Here is a 23,302-nt window from a genome sequence, read left to right as displayed (position 1 = left end):
AATAGCACTGAGCATTGAAGACTTGTCTGTCTTTGCTGATATAATCTATTTTAAATTTCCGGAAAAGAAAGAGAAGCAGTAGCAATATTGTGATTTTTCTTAAATCAGAGTTGTTACCAACACCTTAGGAAAGTCCTTGGGAAGCCTTTGAATTTTTTTTTTTTTTTCAGAGAGAGAGGGGCAGAGGGAGAGATTCTTAACCAGGCAACACGCCCAGCACAGAGCCCGGTGCAGCCCTCGATCTCACAACCCTGAGATCGTAACCTGAGCCGAAATCAAGAGTCGGACGCTTAACCGACTGAGTCACCCAGGCACCCCGGAAAGTCTTTGAATTTTAATTGAATTTTGATTGCCTTAGAAAAAATATACCTTCTCATTTACTGTAGCCATTTATTATACAGCATAAAAAAAAAGAACTCTTAAATCAGTCAACAGTGTTGCACCTAGGGAGTTTAAATTAAATCATATAAATTAATTATATCAATTAAATTTAATTGTTAAATTTTTTTTGCAGTTTGATCAGAACTACAACCCAAAGTCCTTATGTGTTAAGAGTATAAAACTGAAAGATCCCTTTGCTCTGGATTCAGCTTTACCTGGATTCTACTTCTAGCTGGATGATTTTGAACCAGTTATCTCATCTCTCTGTAATAAACACGTCTATATTGCAGGGTTGTTGTGAAATTACGTAGAAATTTTGAGTTTTTCCCCTTCAACCCTTATTCCTCATCTTAAATTATTTTCCTGAAGAACATGCTAATAGTCAACAACAACAACACATTTTTCACACTTTCTGCGAAGCGAAAGAACCCATACCTTATATCCCCAGAAGAGGGCCACTGGTGACATGGGAGTCTGGTTAACCATAGCAACAAATTAGCACAGGGTATTTTAAGAATAAATGTAACACCCTTGAAATCCAGAAGCCTCAGACAGGGACTTCACAAATACCGTCACAAGATGCTCTCACGGTTACATTTAGAAGCAGTTAGAATTTGTACTTTTGTGAATGCCTCCTGTCTTCACCTTAACCTTACAAGTTTCTCCTTAAGTGGCTCTACTCTACAGAATTCTGTTTCCTTTTGCATCTGCATGAGCAATTCCCTTAAGTTTATCTAAAATTTCTTCTCACAAAAGCTCACACTTTCAAAGCATAGACAGGCTTCCATTTACTCTTTGCTAGAACTGAATCAGAAAATAAGTACTTATGGTGACTAACATAATATAATAAAAAATCATTTAAAAAAAAAAAAGAAAAGAAGTACTTAACACAATTTGAGACCATGACTATAGGAAACAATAGGTTTGCCAAAAAAGAATATGTGGACCATAATTTTCTTCCTCTCCAGGATTTGGAGATTTTTCCACATCAGTGCATGGATGTGTCTGCCTCATTCTCTTTAATAATGATAAATGCATTGTATATTGCATCAGTTCTTAGTTGATGGACATTTCAGTTGTTTTAAATCTTTTGTAATCCTTACAAAGACTGTATAACTACCAAAACCAATGATACACAGAAGTCGCAAATGATGGTTAATTTCTAGCTTATCTGTTTCTTTTTTTTTTTTTCTTTAGTTTTTATTCACTTTTTTTTAGTAATCTCTACCCAGTGTAGGGCTCAAACTCATGACCTCGAGATCAAAAGTCACACCCTCTTCCAACTGAGTCAGCCAGGCACCCCTCTTACCTCTTTCTTAGTGCAAAAAATCTCTTTATTTCCTCTTAGGGGAGTTCCAAGTTAAAACTATCTGGAGACAGGGGCGCCTGGGTGGCTGCATCGGTTAAGCATCTGCCTTCGGCTCAGGTCATGATCCCAGAGTCCTGGGATCGAGCCCACATCAGGCTCTCTGCTCAGTGGGGAGCCTGCTTCTCCCTCTCCCTCTGCCTGTCACTCTGCCTACCTGTGTGCGCGCACTCTCTCCCTCTCTGTCAAATAAATGAATAAAATCTTGAAAAGAAAATTATCTGAATACAAATTAGTGATGTGATTGGGATAGTATGCATCAATTCAGTTCAAATCTATGCAGTGTTTGCCGGCATAATGTGAAAAGTCAAAGATAAAATATAACTGAGTTGTACTCATAAATGTAGGGTCTAATTGGGGAAGAAAGAGAAAACAGCAAATAGGACAGCACACATAACCAAGTACTTATATTTTTCTGAGAATTACAAAATCTTCTCTATTTTATTTTTTAATTGTATTAATCAATTTCAAGGTTGTAAAGTCTAGAAAAACTTTATGCCACACAAAAGAGAGCTCTAAGCCATTGAAATAAGTTGATCACATTTCTGCTGCTGGTAATGTCATACTAGCTTGTTGTAGTCCAAACATCATACCAAAAACAACCACAGACTATGAAAAAGCATTTTTTTTTTAATATTCTATTTTAAGGCATTGAAGAGCTATCAGTGCGGTGAGGACCTGAGAAGCCAAGAGCCCAGAGGAAAGGGAATGCAGAAATATGAACCCAATGTTCAACACTGCTTTTATTTTCGAGGCATTTGCCAATGCATAAACAATGGCTGAGAAGTGACCAGAATGTGGGGGCTGAATGACCAATGAGGAGAGCTCAGGCAGTCTTACTGGACTTGTGAGACATAATCTGGAGTTCAGAGCCCACCAAAAGCAATGTGCCCTGATAAGCACCCTAGGCTTTCCCCTGGGATCCCCAAAGGGGTATACCCTTGAACTAGATAGAGGTTGAACCAGAATTTAACTAACCCTCTTAAAGACTGAAGACTAACTTTGAATCTGCTTCATTTTTAATTGGATTGAAGCATATACCCATAGCCTAAAAGTGATATGTGGAAATCCTCTAGAGGAAGATACCACCACCAGCAGCCTCAGATCTCTACAGTTTTCATATGTACTGTCCAACAAACCATCAAAAATACCAGGCATACTAGAAGACCAAACAACCAGGAAGGAGGAAAAACAAAGAATAGAAGTAGAACCACAGAAATACAAAGATCAGAAATATCAAACTATTAATATAACTTTAAGTATGCTCAGGAACTGACGGCAAGATGGATAATTTCAGAAATAAATGAAACAGCAAAAAAAGTGAATGGAATGTGAGGACTGACAGTAAGAACCCCATAGAAGGTTTAACATCAGCTTAAACATTGCTGAAGAAAGGATCTGTGAACTGGAATACAGGTCAGGAGAAAATATTCAACCTGAAGCACAAAAGGAAAAAGGGAGGGAAAATACAATAAAGGGAGGGGGGAACCACACAAGAGAATTTAGATCGTGATGAAAGAAAATCTAACATACATGTCATTCGGGTCGGGTCATAGAAGGAAAGATCAATTGAAGCAAAAGCAGTATTTGAAGAGAAAATGACAGAGAGTTTTCCAAAAGTGACAAAAGACATCAAATCACAGATTCAAGAAAAACACACCAAGATACATCATAGTAAAACTCAAAAAAAAAGTGGGGGGAGCAGTATAAAAAGAAAAAAACTTTAAAGCAGTTAGAGAAAAAAGATACATCTTTTTAATTGAGAAGAAATTCACATAACAAAATTAACCACTTCAAAGTGATAAATGGCATTTCGTATAATCACAGTGTTGTATGACCACCACCTCTATCCAGTTCTAAGAAGTTTTTATCACCCCAGAAAGCAAACCTCTGCCCATGAAGTAGTTGTTCCTCAGTCTGTCCTCTCCTCCAGCCCTTGGAAAATACCTGTGTTCTGTCTGTGGACATACCCGGTCCAGATACTTCATATAAATGGAATCATAGAAATTATGTGATCTTTTGGTCCATCTTCTTTCACTTAGCATAATGTTTTCATAATGATCCATACTGTAGCATGTATTGGTACTTCATGCCTTTTTATGGCTAGTAGTCCAGTGTGTGTGTGTGTGTGTGTGTGTGTGTGTGTGTAATATATATATGATATATATATGTATATATATGTATATATGATATATGTGTATATATATGATATATATGTATATATGTGATATGATATATATTATATGATATATATGTGATATGATATATGATGTATATGTATATTTATGATATATATAATATATATGATATATATATATACATATATATATATACCACAATTTGTTCATTCATCCATTGGTGAACATTTGAGCTGCTTCCACCTTTTGGCTATTGTGAATAATGCTGCTAGGAATTGGTGTACAAAAATCTGTTTGTATCTCTCTTTTCCTTTCTTTTAAGTATCTACCTAGGTGTGAAATTGCTGGATCCTATGGTAATTCTGTGTTTAACTTTTGGAGGAACCTCCAAAATGTTTCCCACAGTGGCTGAACCATGTTACATTCCCACCAGCAGCGTACAAGGGTTCCAGTTTCTCTACATCTTCACCAACACTTGCTATTTTCCTTTAAAAAAAAAAAATTATAGGGGCGCCTAGGTGGCTCAGTTGGTTAAGCGTCTGCCTTTGGCTCGGGTCATGATATCAGGGTCCTGGGAGTGAACTCCACTTCGGGCTCCCTGCTCAGCGAGGAGTTTGCTTCTCCCTCTCCCTCTGTGATCTCTCTTGCTCTCATTCTCTCTCAAATAAATAAGGAAATCTTTAAAAAATGTTTTTTAAAAATCATAGCCATTTTTGGGGCGCCTGGGTGGGTCAGTCGTTAAGCATCTGCCTTCATCTCAGAATGTGATCCCAGAATCCTGGGATCGAGCCCCGCATCAGGCTCCTCCGCTATGAGCCTGCTTCTTCCTCTCCCACTCCCCCTGCTTGTGTTCCCTCTCTCGCTGGCTGTCTCTCTCTCTGTGTCAAATAAATAAATAAAATCTTTAAAAATAAATAAATAAAAAAAATTGTAGCCATTTTTAGTGAACGTGAAATGGTACCACATTGTGGTTTTAATTTGCATTTCCCTAGTGACTAATGATTATGAGCACCTTTCAAGTACTTGCTGACCACTTGTATGCCTTCTTTAGAAGTCCTTTGTCTGTTCAAGTCCTTTGTTTTTTAATTAGCAATTTCATTGTTTGTCTTTTGTTGTGGCGTTATAAAAATTCTTTATATATTCCAGATACTTGGCCCTTGTCAGGTATATGATTTGCAAATATTTTCTACCATTTTATGAGTTATCTGTTCACTTTCTTGATAGTGTGTTTCAAAGCACAAGTTTTTAATTTTGATGGAGCGCAATTTGTCTTCTTTGGTAGCTTACGCTTTAGGTGTCCTATCTAGGAAACTGTTGCCTAATTCAAGGTCACAAAAACTTCCAAGAGTTTTGTAGTTTCAGCTCTTATATTTAGGTCTTTGATCCATTTTGAGTTAATATGTATGTATTAGTGTGAGATAAGGGTCCAACTTCATCCTTTTGCAAGTAAATATCCATTTGTCCCAGTACCAGTTGTTGAAGAGATTATTCTTTCCCCCATTGAATGGTCCTGCTACCCTTGTTGAAAATCAGTTAAGCATAATATGAGTTTATTTGTACACTCTAAATTATATGTCATTGTTCTATCTATCTTGATGCTAATGCCACACTGTATTTATTACCATACTTTTGTAGTAGCTTTGAGATCCGGACGTATGAGCCCTCCAGCTTTGTTTTTCCTTCTTCAGTATGAGGTATGTTACCTTTAAAGCAACAGTAGAGGACTGAGAGTTGGTGTCTTGACAAAAGCAATGAAAACCAGAAAACAGTGACGTGAAGTGTTAGGGGGGAAAAAACCTGCCAACCTAAACAGCCTAGGAAAAAAATCGTCAAAAATAAATATGTATAAAATAATTAATTCACAGGGATGAAAAGTACAGCATAGAGAATATAGTCGATAATATTGTAATAACTTTGTGTGGTGACAGATGTTAGCTACATTTATCTCGGTGAGCACAGCATAATGTATAGAATTGTTGAATCACTCACTATGTTGTACACCTGAAACTAAGGTAACATTGTATGTCAACTATACTTCAATAAAAAAATTAATGAAATGCTTCATTCCAAAAATAATAAATAAATAAGACCTTTTCCAACAAACAGAAATACCGAGAGAAAATTCTTCAGGCAGAAGGACGATTATTCCAGATAAGAACATGGAGATGCAGGAAGATTAAAGTGCCACAGAGAGGGTAGATATGCAGCTTAACCTAAAGGACAACTGATGTATAGAACTCTAATAGTGATGTGGCGATTACCTGACGTCAGTTGCACAAAAGATGGAAGAGGATTAAAGTGCTTTTGAGATATTTGCATTGCCCAGGAATAAGCAAAAATACTAATTTGTATTAGACTGTAATAAATCAAAGATGGAGCACCTGGGTGGCTCAACTGGTTAAGCATTCAGCTCTTGATTTCAGCTCAGGTCATGATCTCAGGGTCATGAGATGGAGCCCCAAGTCAGGCTCCACAATCAGCGGGAAGTCTGCTTGAGATTCTCTCTCTCCCTCTTCATCTGCCCCTCCCCCTCCACACTCACCCTCTATCTATCTCTCTAAAAATAAATAAATAAATCTTTTCTAAAAAATAAAATAAAATAGGGGCACCTGGGTGGCTCAGCTGGTTAAGCATCTGCCTTCGGCTCAGGTCATGATCTTAGGGTCCTGGGATAGAACCCTGCATAGGGCTCTCTGCTTCTCCCTCTCCCTCGGCCCCTCCCCCCAGCTCATGCGCTTTCTCGCTCTCTCTCAAATAATTAAATAATAAAATATTTAATAAATAAAATAAATCAAAAATACATGTTGTGCAGGGTAACAACTTAAAATATAGTAAAATAGTCTCTAGGCTAGCATAGCCACAAAAAGTATAGGAAAATAATATATAATATAGAGGAAAAAATAGAATAATAAAATTATCCAAAAGAAGAAACTTTTTTTTAAAAAGAGGAAAAGAACATGAAACAGGAGGGACAGGTAGAAAGCATTAATGTCATAAATTCAAATCCCAATATGTCAGTAATGAATATAAAATGATGATTAAATATTTAAATATAAAGATAGACTTTAAAATTTATAAACACACATATACACACATACATCTATGTATATCTGATGTTTCTTTAATATAATGAGACTGGAGGGCTGAAAGTAAAATGATAAAAAAATATATACCATGTAAACACTGACCAAAAGAAAATCATTGTTGTATAAATATCAGACAAAATATGTTTTAAGACAAAGAGAGATGTTTCATAATGATGAAAAAGTTGATCCATCATGAAGAAAAAAACAATTCTAAATTTTGTGTACCTAATATATCCTCAAAAAACATATGAAGCAAACTTGACAGATCTCAAAGGACAAATAATTCCAGCATCATAGTGGGAAATTAAAACACACCTCTTTTTAACAAGCACACAAATACTCATCAAGGATCTGGATTTGAACAACATAATTAGCAAAGATGTAATTGACATATATATAACACTCATCAACTACAGGTTATATATTATTTTCAAGTGTATATACTAAAATAGACCGTCTGCTGAGTGATAAAGCAAATTTCAACAACTATATAAGGATTGAAGTCATACAGAGTATGTTTTCTGACTAGTGGAATTAAGTGAGAAATCAATAGTGAAAAGGTGATCAAAATGATCCCTAAATGTTTGGAATCAAGTAAAATACTTTTCTTTTTTTTTAAGGTTTTATTTTTTTAAGTAATCTTGACACCCAACTTGGGGCTCGAACCCACAACCCCAAGATCAAGAGTCACATGCCCCACTAACAGCCAACCAGGCACACCTCAGGTGATATATTTCTAAAAAGCTTGAGTCAGAGGCGCCTGGGTGGTTCAGTTGATAGAGCGTCTGACTCTTGACCTCAGGGTCATGAATTCAAGCCCCACGTTGGGCATGGAGCCTACTTTACAAAAAAAAAAAAAAAAAAAAGCTTATAAGTCAGAGAAGAAATTGCAGTGGAAATTATCAAACTTGTGTGATGCAGCTTAGGCCATTTAGAGGAAAGTCTCTGACCTTAAATGCATATATTAGAACAGAGAAAAGGCTAGAAGTCAATGTTCTAAGCATTCCTCCCAAATAAAAACCAGCTAACTAAATCAAATGAGGGAAATAATAAAGATCATAAATGAACTCTGTGGGAAACAAGTATACAACAGAAAAAAAATCAACCAAGGATGAAGTTGTTTCTTGAAAAAGACTATTCATAAAGCTAATAAATCTCTGCTATCAAGAAAAAAGACCCAAATGACCAATATCAAGATTTAAAGGGGGTATCACTATAGAGTCTACATACATTAAAAGAAATTTTTATAATATAAAGTTTATAAAAATAGAAAGTAGAATGGTGGTTACCAGAGGCTGTTGGAAGGAGGGAGAAGGAAGTTGTTTAATGGGTATAGAGTTTCAGATTTGCAAGATGAAAAAGCTCTGGAAATGTATTTCACAACAATGTGAATATACTAAACACTACTGAACTATATACTTAAAAATAGGTTAAGATGACAAATTTCATGTTCTGTGTTTTTTACAATAAAAATAAATTTTAAAAGGATAATATGACAACTTTATGTTAGTAAATTCTGATATTTAAATGAAATAGACAAATCCCTCAAAAAACGCAAAGTACCAAAATTGACAAAGAAGAAATAGGAAATCTGAATTCTACATCTAGGCAATAAATTAAACCTATAGTTTAAAATCTTGCCTCAGGGCTCAATGGGGAGTCTGCTTAAAGATTCTCTCCCCCTGTCCTTCCCCCCCACCTCTACTTGCTCTCTCTTGCACTCTCACTCTAAAATAAATAAATCTTTTTTAAAAATAATAAAATAAAATAAAATCCTTCCTCAGAGAAAAGCCATGGGCTTAGATCGTTTCACTGGTGAATTCTCCCTAATATTTAAGGAAGAAATGACACCAAACTTACACAAATTTATCCAGAGAATAGAAAGAAAAAAACTTCCCAAGTCTTTAAATGAGACTAGCATTACAACAAGGGTATTAAAAAAAGGAAAATCACAGGTTAATTTCTTTTATGATTACAGATGCAAGTACAGTAAATAAAATATTAGCCCAGTGAATCTGACAATATATAAATAGGAAAAAAATTACACCTTATTTGGATTTATCAAAAACTGCAAGGTTAAAAATCAGTGTGATTCAACACATTAACAGAAGAAAAGTGGGAAATCATGTTTAATAGCTACAGAATAAGCTCTCGTTAAAATTCAACATCCATTCCTGATTTAAAAAAAACAAACATTCAGGGCACCTGGCTGGCTCAGTCAGAAAAGCACGTGAGGGGGCGCCTGGGAAGCACAGTCGTTAAGTGTCTGCCTTTGGTTCAGGGCGTGACCCCTGCTTTCCGGGATCGAGTCCCACATCGGGCTCCTCCGCTGGGAGCCTGCTTCTTCCTCTCCCACTCCCCTGCTGTGTTCCCTCTCTCAGTGGCTGTCTCTCTGTCACATAAATAAATAAAATCTTTAAAAAAAAGAAAGAAAAGAAAGAGAAAGAGAGAAAGAACGAAAGAAAGAAAGAAAGAAAGAAAGAAAGAAAGAAAGAAAGAAGGAAAAAGGAAGGAAGGAAGGAAGGAAGGAAGGAAGGAAGGAAGGAAGGAAAGAAAGAAAGAAAGAAAGAAAGAAAGAAAGAAAGAAAGAAAGAAAGAAAGAAAGAAAGAAAGAAAGAAAGAGAAAGAAAGAAAGAAAAGGATGTGAGGGCCGCCTGGGTGGCTCAGTCAGTTAAGCATCTGCCTTCAGCTAGGGTCATGATCCTGGGGTCCTGGAATCGAGTCCCACATCAGGCTCCCTGCTCCACAGGGGAGTTTGCTTCTCCCTCTGCGTCTGCCTTTCTCTGTCTCTCTCTCTCTTCCTCTCTCTCATGAATAAATAAAATCTTAAAAAAAAAAAAGAAAAGAAAAAAAGCATGTGAGTCTTGATCTCAGGGTTGTGAGTTCAAGCCCCACACTGGGTGTAGAGATTAGTTTAAATAAAATCTTTAAAAAAGAGAGAGAGAGAGAACATTCAGCAAACTAGAAAAAGAAGAGCACTTCCTTAATCTAATAATGGGTATTTTCAAAACTACAGCAAACATCATACTTAATGATGAAATATTAAAAACTTTCCCTAAGATTAGAAACCAGGATACCTGTTGTGACTATCTCTTTCAATGTCATAGTGGCAATCTTAGCCATTATGATAAGATAAGAAAAAGAAATAAAAGATGTAAGGATTGGAAAGGAAAAAAATGAGACTGTCACTACTTACAGACAACATAGTGGTATATATAGAAAATCCAAAAGATTCTACAAATAAGCTCTTAAAGTGAATAAGTCAATTTAGCAGGGTTAATTGTGCTTCCATACACCAACAATAAGCAATTAAAATGAAATTTTCAAAAAAATACCATTTACACAGCCATCAAATAAGCATCAAATACTGATGAGTAAATGTAAAAGAATATATGCAAAGCTTCTACACAGAAAAATATTAAGCATTATAGGGAGAAATTAAAGATGACCTAAATAATCGAATATACCAGGTTCATAGTTCTTAAGATTCAATATCATAAAGGTGTTAATTCTCCCCAAATTGATCTACAGATTAACTGCAATTTTAATCAGATCCCAGTAATGGTGTGTGTGTATATATGTATATGTGTGTGTGTAGCTTGACAACCTGATTTATAAAATTTATGTGGAAATGAAAAGAGACAACAATAACAAGAGAATCTTAAAAATGATAAAGTGGGAGGATTTATAGAACCGTATTAAAGATTTTTATAAAGGTACAGTAATTAAGACTGAGTTATTGATACAAGGATGGACAAATAGCTTAGTAGAACAGACTATAGTCCCAAACAACCATGCATTTATGGACACTTGATTCATGTCAAAGGTAGCACTGTATAGTAGTGGAGATAAGAATGGTCTTTGCATATATGGACCACAACTTCTTAATCCAGTCATCTGTTGAAGGGCATCTCGGCTCCTTCCACAATTTAGCTATTGTGGACAATGCTGCTATGAACATTGGGGTGCATATGGACCTTCTCTTCACTACGTCTGTATCTTTGGGGTAGATACCCAGTAGATAGACTGGTGATGGGTAGTAAGCAGGGCACGTATAGCATGGTGCAGTGGGTGTTATACGCAACTAATGAATCATCGAACTTTACTTCAGAAACCAGGGATGTACTGTATGGTGACTAACATAATATAATAAAAAAAATTAAAAAAATTAAAAATTAAAAAAATTAAAAACTGGAGGGCATGTATTGCATGATGCACTGGGTGTTATACGCAAGTAATGAATCATGGAACACTACATCAAAAACTATGGATGTGCTGTATGGTGACTAACATAACATAATAAAAAATTATTATTAAAAAATTTTTAAAATTAAAAAAAAAAGAATGGTCTTTGCAATTAATGGGGCTGGGTCAACTGAATATCCATAAAGAAAAAAAATGAATCTTCATTCCTACTTCACACCACACTCAAAAATTAATTTGAAATGGAGCATAGACCTAAATGTGAAAGGTAAAACAATGCTTCTAAAAGATAAAATAGAATTATCTTCAAAACCTTGGGATAAGCAAAGTTTTCCCAAACCGGACTCAAAAAGCCATAAAATAAAAGATAATTGGTCCACACTAAAATTAAGAAGTTCTGGTAATCAGAATACACTATTTTGGAAGAAGATACCTGCAATGCTTTTATCTGACAAAGGACTTCTATTCAGAATAAAGAAGAAAAAGACTGACTACCTAATGGGAAAATGAGCAAAATAAAGAAACAGGCATTCTGCACAGCAAAGGAAACCATCCACAAAATGAGAAGGCTAATTTCGAGAGATCTCAGGAAGATGGTGCAGGAGGAGGATCCTGAGCTCACCTCCTCCCATAGACACATCCAGGCACTGGCAGAACAGCTCTTTCACAGATAAAGACAGAAGGAGATCACATTGAGAAGGGTAGGAGCGACAGAGACTGGGTAGGGAGCCAAAGTCCTCACACAGCAAACCACAAGCAAGAGGGGTATAACAGACACAGAGGTCCCCTGAAGAGGGAAGGGATCAAGCCCCACATCTACTATCGCTGGGTCTGGGGACAAGCCCCCATAACATCTGGCTATGAAAATCAGAAACAGACATCCAGGTCCAGAAATCAGAGAGCCCCAAACAAGCTGAAGCAAAGGAGGTCCACACACCAAGACACATAATAATTAAAATCTCAAAGATTAAAGAGAAAGAATTTTTAAAACGGCAAGAGAAAAGCAAAAGTTATGTACAAGGGAAACTCCATAAGGCTCTCAGCTGATTTTCAGCAGAAACTTTGCAGGCCAGAAGAGAGTGGCATGATGTATCCAAAGCACTGAAAGGAAAAAACCTACAACCAAGAATACCTGACAAAGTTATCATTCAGACTTGGAGGAGATAAAGAGTTTCCCAAACAAACAAAAGTTAAAGGAGTTTATCACCACTATGCTGACCTTACAAGAAATGTTAAAGGTATTTTTTTTAAGAAGAAAAGGCCATAATTAGAAATAAGAAAATTATGAATGGAAAAAAAATTAACTGATAAAAGCAAACATAGTAAAAGTAGATTGGTCACTTATAATGCTAGTATAAAGGTCAAAAGACAAAAGTAATAAATCAATTATATCTACAAAAATTAGTTAAGAGATACACAGAATAGAAGCGCCTGGGTGGCTTAGTCAGTTAAGCATCTGCCTTTGGCTCAGGTCATGATCCGGGGGTCCTGGGATTGAGTCACACGTCAGGCTCCCTGCTCAGCGGGGAGTCTGCTTCTCCCTCTGCCCCTCCCCCTACCTGTGCGCTCTCTCTCTCTCTCTCTCAAATAAAATCTTTTTTAAAAAAGAGAGAAACACAGAATAGAAAGATGTATAATGTGACATCATGTACATCAAATGTGGAGGGGGGGGTAAACATGTGCTTCTAGAATGTGTTCTAACATAAGTGACTGTCCATAAAGACTATTATATATATAAATACAATATTATATAGGAACTTCATGGTAATCACAAACCAAAAACTTGTAATAGATACACAAAAAAGAGAAAGGAATCCTAGCATAACATGAAGGGAAGTCATCAATTCACAAGGGAAGAAAGCAAGAGAAGAAGAAAGGAAAAGAGAAGAACTATAAAAACAACCAGAAAACAATGAACAAAATGGCAATAAGTCCATACCTATCAGTATTTACTTTAAATATAAGTGGGCTAAATGCTCCAATCAAAAGACTTTGGGTGAGAGAATGGATAAAAAATAAGACCCATCTATATACTGCCTACAAGAGACTCACTTTAGATCTAAAGAGACATATAATTACACCAATGGATGGATCATTCAGGCAGATAATCAATAAGGAAACGGTGACTTTGAAGGACACATTAGACCAGATGTACCAAATGGATACATACAGAACATTCCATCCAAAAATAGCAGAATACACATTCTTTTCAAGGGCACTTGGCACATTCTCCAGGATTGATCACGTTAGGCCAAAAACAGTCTCAATAAATTTTAAAAGATTGAAATCATGGGGCGCCTGGGTGGCTCAGTCAGTTAAGCATCTGCCTTCGGGTCAGGTCATGATCCCAGGGTCCTGGGACCGAGCCCCACATCGGGCTCCCTGCTCAGCGGGGAGTCTGCTTCTCCCTCTGCCCCTCCCCACTGCTTGTACTCTCTCTCTCTCTTAAATGAATAAATAAATTTATTTTTTAAAAAGATTGAAATCATATCAAGCCTGAAATGTGTGAAACTGGAAATCAATTACAAGAAAAAAAAAAAGCACTGGAAGAAACACAAACATGTGGAACCTAAACAATGTACCACAAAGCTATAGTAATCAAGACAGTATGGTCCTGGCATAAAAATAGACACAGAGATCAATGCAACAGAATAGAGCCCAGAAGTAAATCCATGCTTATATGGCCAATTAATCTATGACAAAGGGAGCAAGAATATACACTGGGGAAGAGACAGTTCTTCAATAAACAGGTCTGGGAAAACTGGACAGCTACCTGCAAAAGAATGAAACTGGACCAGTTTCTTACACCATACACAAAAATAAAATGGACTAAAGACCTAAATCTAAGACCTGATGCCATAAAACTAAAAGAGATCATAATAATCTCTTAGACCTTAGCCTTAGCAACATTTTTCTAGCTATGTCTCCCCAGGCAAGGGAAATAAAAGCAAAAATAAACAACTGGGACTACATCAAACCGTAAAGCTTTCTCACAGTAAGGGAAGTGATCAACAAAACAAAAAGGCAACCTCCTGAATGGGCGAAGACAGTTGCAAATCATATATCTGATACGGGGTTAATATTCAAGATATATAAAGAGCTCATACAAACCAATATCAAGAAAACAATCCACTGTAAAATGGGCAGAGGATGTGAATAAACATTTTCCCAAACAAGACATCCAGATGGCTAACAGACACATGAAAAAATGCTCAATATCACTCATCATCAGGGAAATGAATATCAAAACCACAATGAGATATCACCTCACACTAGTCAGAATGGCTAAAATCAACAACACAAGAAACAACAGGTGTTGGTGAGGATGTGGAGAAAGGGAACCTTTTTTTTTTTTAAGATTTTATTTAGTTGAGAGAGAGTACGAGTGGGGAGAGGGGCAGAGGGAGGGGGAGAAGCAGACTCCCCACTGAGCAGGGAGCCCAACTCGGGGCTTAATCCAAAGAGCCCGAGATCATGACCTGAGCCAAAGGCAGATGCTTGACCGACTGAGCCCCCCAGGTGCCCCGAAAGAGCAACCTTCCTACATTGTTGGTGGGAATACAAACTGGTGCAGCCACTGTGGAAAACAGTTTGAAGGTTCCTCAAAATTTCAAGCTAGAGCTACCATAAGACCTAGCAATTCCGCTCCTGGGTATTTATCTGAGAAAAACGGAAACACTAACTCTAAAAGATACATGTACCCTTATGTTCATCACAGCATTATTTACAATAGCCACGATATGGAAACAACCTAAGTGTCCACTGATGGATGAATGGGTAAAGAAAATGTGGTGTGTGTGTGTGTGTGTATACGCATGTATGTTATTCAGCCATAAAAAAAGGAAATCTTGGGGCACCTGGATGGCTCCGTCAGTTAAGCATCTGCCTTCAGCCCAGGTTATGATCCTAGGGCCCTGGGATTGCATCCCACATCGGACTCCCTATTCAGCAGGGAGCCTGCTTCTCCCTCTGCCTGACGCTACCCCTGATCGTGCTCTCTCTCTCTAATAAATAAATAAAATCTTAAAAAAAAAAAAAAGGAAATCTTGCTATTTGCGACACCATGGATGGACCTTGAGGGCATCATGCTAAGTGAAATAAGTCAGAAAAAGACAAATACCATATGATCTCAGTTACATGTGGAATTTAAAAACAAAGACCAACACCGAGTTCACAGATACAGAGAACAAATTGGTGGTTGCCAGAAGTGGGGTGGTTAGGGGTGCACGACATGGGTAAAAGGGGTCAAAAGGTGCAAACTTCCAGTTATAAGACAAAGAAGTCATAAAAACAAAACAAAACAAATAAAACAGGGGCGCCTGGGTGGCACAGTGGTTAAGCGTCTGCCTTCGGCTCAGGGCGTGATCCCGGCGTTACGGGATCGAGCCCCATGTCAGGCTCCTCCACTATGAGCCTGCTTCTTCCTCTCCCACTCCCCCTGCTTGTGTTCTCTCTCTCGCTGGCTGTCTCTATCTCTGTCAAATAAATAAATAAAATCTTTAAAAAAAAAACAAATAAAACAATAAGTTGCAGGGTCGCAGGGATATAATATGCAACGTGGTGGCTGCAGTTAATAATCCTGTTTGTATATTTGAAAGTTGCTAAGAGAGTAGACGTTAAAAGTTCTCGTCACCAGAAAAGGAATTTTGTAACTATGTGTGGTGATAGATGTTAACTGGACTTCTTGTGATCATTTCACAATATACAAAAATACTGAACCATTATGTTGTACACCTAAAACTAATATAATGTTATATGTCAGTTATACCACAACTTGTAAAAAAAGAAATAAACAGATATTTCAGGAGGAGCAAGATGTACAAAGCGCCTAAAAACATATAGAAAAGTGTTCATCCTTTCTTTGGCATCAGTGGAATGAAAATTAAAACCACTATGAAATACCATTATATATACCCACCAGAAGTGCTAAAATGAAAAATACAGAAAATACCAAGTATAGGTGCGGATATAAAGCAATTGGGATTCTCATCTACTGGGGGAGGTAAAAATTGGCCCATCCACTTTCTAATACAGCCAGCATGTGCTGCAGCTGGACATACACAGACCCCAAGATCTAGCAATTCCAAGAGAATTTCGTGTGCGTGTGTACAAAAGATTACACACAAGACTGTTTCTCACAGCAATATTCATAGGAGCTCCAAAGTGGAAACAGTTCAAATGTGCATCAGGAGAAGATCGGATATAGAAATGGGGAGGCAGTCCTACAGTGGAATGTCATGCCACAGCGAAAACGAACCAATTCCTGATACATTTCATGACATGGATAAATGTCACAACATAACATTGTCTGAAAGAATCAAGACACAAAAGAATACTGTTCCCATTAAAGATAGACACAACTAAACCATGGTGTAAGAAGTCTGGATTGTGGTTTCCTTTGGGAGGGAACAGAGGGTCTGGTGATTGGGGTTGATAGAGGGACTCATGGGGTGCTAGGGGTTCTAGTCCCTGATCTGATGATGATTTCGGGGGGGGGGTGTTCTCTGTGCAGATTCATCGACCTATATATATTTAATGATTTATACACATACCTGTATAAAGGTTATGCCTCACTTAAGAGTTTACATAATAACATTATGTGCCTAATAACAAAAACAATAATCATCATCATTTGATCAGTAAATAGGGTATGTTTTCAGGTGTCAAAAAATATGCTCTGTTTCCTTGACAAAGCCAGTGTCATGTCTTTCTCTGACCAGAACAGATGATATCTAAATACAAGCACTAAAACTGTAAAGCTTCTGGCTAAACCCAGGAGAAAATCTTAGTGACCTTGGGTTTGGCAACGATTTCTTTATTTTGATGCAAAAAAAAAAAAAAAAGGCACACTATAATAAAAAGGAAAATCAATAAACTGGATTTGATCAAAATTTGACATTTTTGCTCTTCAAAGGACATTGTTCTGAAATAAAAAGGCAAGCCGCCAACTGGGCAAAAATAGTTGCAAACCATGCATGACAGAGGACTTGTTTCTAGAATATATATATTTTTTTATTTATTTAAATTCTTACAGTTCAATAATAGGAAGACAACCCAATTTTTTAAATGGACAAGAGATTTTACCAAAACACTCAGAAAAGCAGATATACAGCTGGCTAAAAGGCACATGAGAGGATGCCCCAAGTTCAGCGAAATACAAATCAGAAGTACGATGAGATATTCCTATGCTCGTACTGGAAGGGCCAGAGCGTCAAAGATTGGCCACCTGAGTGCTGGTGAGGATGCAGAGAAACTGGGACTCAGATATGCTGCTTGGGGAACGTTCGATGGCTCAAGCATTCTAGAAAAGTAAACGTATACTCACACAGGCACTCCGGTCTTCAGTATCGACTCGAGAGAAAGGAAAGCACGTGTCTTCACTCAGACTTGGACACAGATGTTCGTAGCAGCTTTATTTGTAAGAGCCAATACACAACTATACGAGTCCACTTATATAAAATTCTAGAAAGATGCAGCCTCATCTGTGTTTACCGGAGGGTATAAGAAGGGCAGAAAAAGGAGAAGCATTAACAGAGGCACCAGGAAACTTTTGGGGATGACGGAGATGTCCACCATCTTGAATCTGGTCCTGGTTTGAAATACGTGCATTTTGTTGTATGTCAGTTACACGTTGGGAAATTTGTGCAAACAAATCAGTTGTTCGGGAAAGGAACTGTAAGCATGGCTTCGCTCTGAATAGCAGGAATAGTCAAATAATATAAATGCTGAAATTTTTATCAAAATGTCATTATATTGGGGAATGAAAAGTAGGGGTTGAGGAAGAGAGGGGGAAGTCCTCATTTTCCGTAACGTTCACTCAGCAGATAAAGTCTAACACTGGGGGGAAAAAAAATGGGCGCCTGGGTGGCTCAGTCGGTTAAGTGTCTGCCTTCAGCTCAGGTCATGATCCTGGGGTCCTGGGATCGAGTTCTGTGATGGGCCCCCTGCTCAGCGGGGAGTCTGTTTCTCCTTCTCCTTCTGCCTGCTGCTCCGCCTGTTTGTGCTCTCTCTCTGTCAAATAAATAAAATCTTAAAAAAAAAAATTAGGAAGGACCTGCTCAGACGTATTGTTTAGATACATGGAGGTAAATCCCGCAAGAATCAGGTTAAAGTGGCTGTCTCTGCGGAAGGGTCACGGGAGATGACTGATCTCCATTACACATGTGGAATTAACGACCTAAACCATGTGAGGGGCGCCTGGGTGGCTCCATCGGTTAAGCATCTGACTCTTGGTTTCGGCTCAGATCATGATCTCAGGGTCCTGGGATCGAACCCCGAGTCAGGCTGTGCACTCAGTGCGGAGTCTGCTGGAGATTATCTCCGTCTCCCTCTCCTTTTGCCCCTCCCCCTCCTCGTGCGTGCTTTCTCTCTCTAATAAATAAAATCTTTTTAAAAAATTAAAAAATAAACCATGAGAAGGTATAACTCTAATATAAATAGAAGCTTTTTAATGCATTATCAGAGCCTCAAAGCCACAACCCCCAATCTGCCCAGCTAATGAAGGGGCTGTGTGCCCCCCCCAACACACACACAGCCCCATCCACAACAGGTATTCAGGAGGGAGGTGCAGGAGGAGGCCCGAGGCAAAAACCTTTGCATTTGTAAGCGCAGACTTTGCGAGGACACCAGGCAGCTTTTGCTTTGAAAAGCTCCAGCAGTGGGGGCGCCTGGGTGGCTCAGTCGGTTAAGCATCTGCCTTTAGCTCAGGTCATGATCCCAGGGTCCTGGGATCGAGCCCCACATCGGGCTCTCTGCTCAGTGGGGAGTCTGCTTCTCCCTCTGCCCCTCCCTCTGCTTGTACACACACTCTCTCTCTCAAATAAATTAAATCATTTTTAAAAAATAAAAAGAAAGAAAGAAAAGAAAAGCTCCAGAAATTAATCTCTTGGGGACTCGAACATTGGGAGTTACATGTTTATATTGTGCTTAAGTTGTGGGAATGCCTGAATTCTTTCCATTTGTCTCATGATAAGAGCCCAAAATGGAGATATCTGAGAAAACGTGATGCTTTGAAGATAATCCGTGTTCTTTCCTCCAAGCCGTGTGGGAAGGGGAGGCCCAATGACCTGATTAAATCTGTTTTTTCTTGTCCCTTTTCCAGGTGGTCACTTCTTTCACCGAAACTCCTTGTCTCCTCGGAGCCTGGTGTACGAAAGTGAATTCTCCACAATCGAACCTTCTTTGGACATGTATGATGAGAACAAAACCTGATTTTTTCTAAACGGGCTCTGGGGGGTCACCTCTTTTGTGATTTGATTTCTGATCACCTTTCTTATTTTGTATCCTTCTGTCAGCGTCCATTTTTGGAAGAATGGCAGGGCTTTCCAAGCACAGGTTGGGGCTCAGGGTTAAATTGCAAGGTCCCCCCAAGGTTAGGCTTTGAGGACAGCGTTATCTCCGAGGTGGCCTCGTAGTGCCGAAACCCCGCCCAAAGCCAGCAGGAGGACATGGGCCCCAGCAAGCTTGGCTGTTCCCAGAGACGAACAGGGGCCGGTGGGCGGGGGGGGCGAGTGTTTCGTGGCAAGCGTGTCTCTGAGTAATCACATGCTATTCTGTGTCAGGGTGACCGCAGGGGTTTTTTAAAATACCTTTTGTGCTCCCCACTTACAACGCGCACTAAAGCCTCTTACTGACGTGGAGCACGAGTTGCTGCTACGTGGCCCGCTCCGTATTTTCCTGTCTCTTATTCTACTTTCTGTTAAAGAGTGTCTTTCTCAAGGTTCCTGAGAGAAGGGCTTGCCTTTCGTCCCTCCTCTGAGACTGACCACCCAGAGCAGCACAGAGGGGGGGGCCACCGGCTACGCAGGACAGGTGGTCGTCCCCATCACCTCCTCCAGCCTCCCTCATAGAACATAGAGCCAAGTGCTTGTGTGAGCACCGAAACACCAAAGGCCTTGACCCTGAGGCCTGCGGACTCGTCTGCTTGGCATTTGCTGAGGTGTGTGCAGAGGTGGTCCCCGGGAGGCCAGCCTGGCAGTCTTCTCTGGGCATCATGGCCAGTGGGCATCAAAATCCGAATGACTCTGAGTGCTTTCCTGAGAAGATCAGACCACAGCCCTGCTGTTAGGGACCAGATGAGCACCCCTCTTCCGTCTTCCTGATCCAACCCAGTCCCCTCCCGCCAGGCTCAGCATCAGCACCAAGAAAGCCCAGGAGCTTCCGGGAAAAGACACGGTGGCCAGCATAGCGGACCTTCAGGGACACACACGCTCCTCCCACGCGCCTGGGATGACATGACATTAACATCACGAGAAACCTGCACCTGGAGAGTAATCCCGGCCCAGAACCACAATCAGCAAATTTACGAGAAGGGAAACTCCAGCCTCCGTATTCTAGAGTTCGATCTGGCAGCAAACCACACAGACCTGTGACCCCCCGCCACCCTGTGATTTTTATCGACTCCGTAAAACACAAGTTTGAGGTGAACACTTGCCATTTTCCCGTGTGCGGCTGGCTTCTCTTTATGTGTCTCTTCCCATCGTGTGTTGCCAAGATGCCTCAAACACGGCTGTGCCCCGAGCAAACCCCTCAGAGAACCACGCTGGTGATAGCCATCAGGAATGTCGCCTCGGAGTGACCCGCGGCGCTGTTTCTAATCACGGGAGCGGGAACAGTGCAGAATTTGTAAGGTCTTAGCCGCTTTTTCTTTTTTACCTTTCACCAAGGGCTTCTGTTTGATTCCCCCCCTCCCTTTTTATTGTCTTTGTACTATAAAAATATTTTTGATAAACAGTTTCAAGAGAGCACTGTTCAGGAAGACGAGCTTCGCCCCAGCGGCTGTGCGGGGAGGGAATGCATCGCAAGGAGATGAGAACTCAGTGTGCCGGGCGCTGCAGACACACACCCAAGCTTTGTTTGGCTTGGCTCCCCCGACAGGGAAGACGGCTCGGTTCTGACCATGTAGTCTGTGCCACGACCTTGCTTTCCCGCAGCAGAACTGAGAGCCCCTCAGAGCATTCTCTCCTGGTTGGCACAGTCTCGCAAAAAGCAGATACGTTACATTTCACTCAAGACATCCCCTTCCTGAAAAGGAATGAAATCACGTGAGAAGAAAGTAAAGATTTGGGCCCCTAAAAAAATATCTACCTATTCAACAACAATATTTGAATTTCTGGTAAATCTAGGGCACGCCTCCACCGTCAAAGAGCCAAGGAGGCATTTCTTACAGGGGAGTTCACTCAGCATAGTGCCCCAGGTCCCAGCTCGGCACCTTTTCCCTAAAAATCGAGGCCACTTTCGGCTCGGCTACAGAATGCCCCGCCTTTGTCGGGAGGGACGGTAACTTCTGCGTGGAGGTCGTGTACTCCGGGAATGGCCATATTTGTCCCAAATAACAGCCTGTTTGCTGGCAGTGGGGTGGAGACTCCGCCGGGGAGCCGTGCCAGGGACGCTGGAGGGCGGGGAGGCTTGGTGAGGACAAACTCCTCAGCACCCCTGCCTCTGAGAAGTTCGAGCTGTGGGATACAGGCAAGGTGGGGGTTGTGCAGAGACACTTCCTCCCCGACATACGGGCATCTCGGCTGTGGCAAGTCTTACAGCCACAGTGGTTATCAGCCGGGACGTGTAGATAACTTCTGATCGATTTTGGGGGGTGGGGGGAGGATTACTGCTTGAAGAACAGAAGGGGCAGAGAACAGTGGCTTGACCACAAACCCTCCATCCCTCTGGCGGCCGGCTCTGAGCTGGGCCTGGCTCTCCCTCTCCCTCTGGCCTCCACCCTGCCCCCCAGCCGAGCTGGGTGCAGACCTGTCAGCAGGCACCGCAGGCTAGCCATAACCATCACCTGAGCAGCCTGAAATCGGGTTGAATCGGGTGAAATAGTTAAAATGCAAACACTCTCGGCTTGGTTGTTTTTTAACTTCCTAAGTGAAGACCTGCCCCTTGGCCCTCCTGCGCTGACCCGTCAGGCAGAGGGAAGAGGCTACTAGCCAGGACACAACAGGAAGGCCAGGCATGGAGTCACCCCGTGGTGGGCGCCGTGGGCAGCGTGCCTGTCCAGGGCTGCCTGCCTCCGCTCCCCCAGGGGAAGACAAGCGCTGCTCCCCAGCGGTGAGAGACACCCCAGCAAGTCTGGGGAGCCCCGCTTGTGAAGGAAGGCTCCATCTCGCAGTCCCTCCTCAGGCCTGGCTCCCCGGTAGAGGCCGAGCCTCTACCGCCAGCCTCCCCGAGGCCGCCAACAGCCCAGCTTCCAAAACATGGCAGGCGCCAAGGGTTGAGACAAAATAAGACGACTGAATTTGAGGGACCTGGTACTTCCTGTGGGCTTTAGAAACTCTCCTCGGATTGTTACTACCCCTCACCCTCACCTCACCTCACCCCAGCTGTTTCCATGGTCTCCGTGGTGAATGAAACTGGTTTAACTGAGGGCAAATCAAAATGCTGTCTTACTGTTACCCTCGATTCCTTGGGCTCGGGTTCTGCTCCAGGAAAACAAGGAGGTGGCGTTCGGGTCAGGTCACCTTGCCAAGCGGTCGCTGCTCCTCAGCGTCCTCAGACACAGACACGGGTTTCCAGCAAGGAGAATTTAGCAGGGGGAAGGCAGGACTCCAAGGCTACTCGCGCCCAGAGCCCTTTATGAAGCGCCGTGTGTGAAACACACCCACTCCGAGCTCAGTGACCCCAGCGATCATTGAGACTTAGGCTGTGATAGCAAAGGGCGCGTTAACAGCCAGCTGAGGTGGGAGGCCAGACGCCACGAGGGTGAGTCATGAAGAGGGGGCTTTCCTGGGTGTGGAGGGAGGGGCACAGGGCAGCCGCGGAGGGGTGTGACTGGCTAGGGCGGGGGTCTCACTCCCCAGGGTGGGTGTGGACCAGAGAGGTTGCTCCGGGGTCCGGGGTCCGGGCAGAGGAGAGCACTTCAGTTAGGCCAAAACCGGCTCCCACTGAAAGCAGAAAAGGAAGGTGCCAGAGGGTGAAGCAGGAGCCCAGGCTGGCAGGCTCAGTGACTCGGGGGATGTTGGTGGGACCCAGAGAGATCCCCTGCGGGGACACTTTCCATCTCAGGCCGGCAGGGCCTTTAGAGGGAGGCCTGGAGATGCAGCTCTGGGTCTCAGGCAGAGGTTTGGTGGGGAAAGAGTGGTCAGGGCGGGGCCCTCCGCATCCGAATCCCTGGGAAGCTGTGTTTAAAT

General features: G+C 41.1%; 1 protein-coding gene across 1 annotated transcript in view; it reads left to right on the top strand.

Annotated features, from left to right (window-relative positions):
* The window catches only part of RNF130 (ring finger protein 130), a 134,284-nt gene extending 111,376 nt beyond the window's left edge, over window positions 1-22,908 (top strand). Inside the window, exon 8 of the mRNA XM_045795000.2 lies at window positions 19,276-22,908. Within this exon, the coding sequence (XP_045650956.2) occupies window positions 19,276-19,385 (110 nt within the window). The 3' untranslated portion in view covers window positions 19,386-22,908. The remainder of the gene's footprint in view (window positions 1-19,275) is intronic.
* Window positions 22,909-23,302: the final 394 nt, after the last annotated feature.

The sequence above is a fragment of the Ursus americanus genome, chromosome 5, assembly GCF_024610735.1.
Source record: "Ursus americanus isolate L20-20 chromosome 5, mUrsAme1.1.p, whole genome shotgun sequence".
NCBI lineage: Eukaryota > Metazoa > Chordata > Mammalia > Carnivora > Ursidae > Ursus > Ursus americanus.
This window is presented reverse-complemented; position numbering and strand designations above follow the sequence as displayed.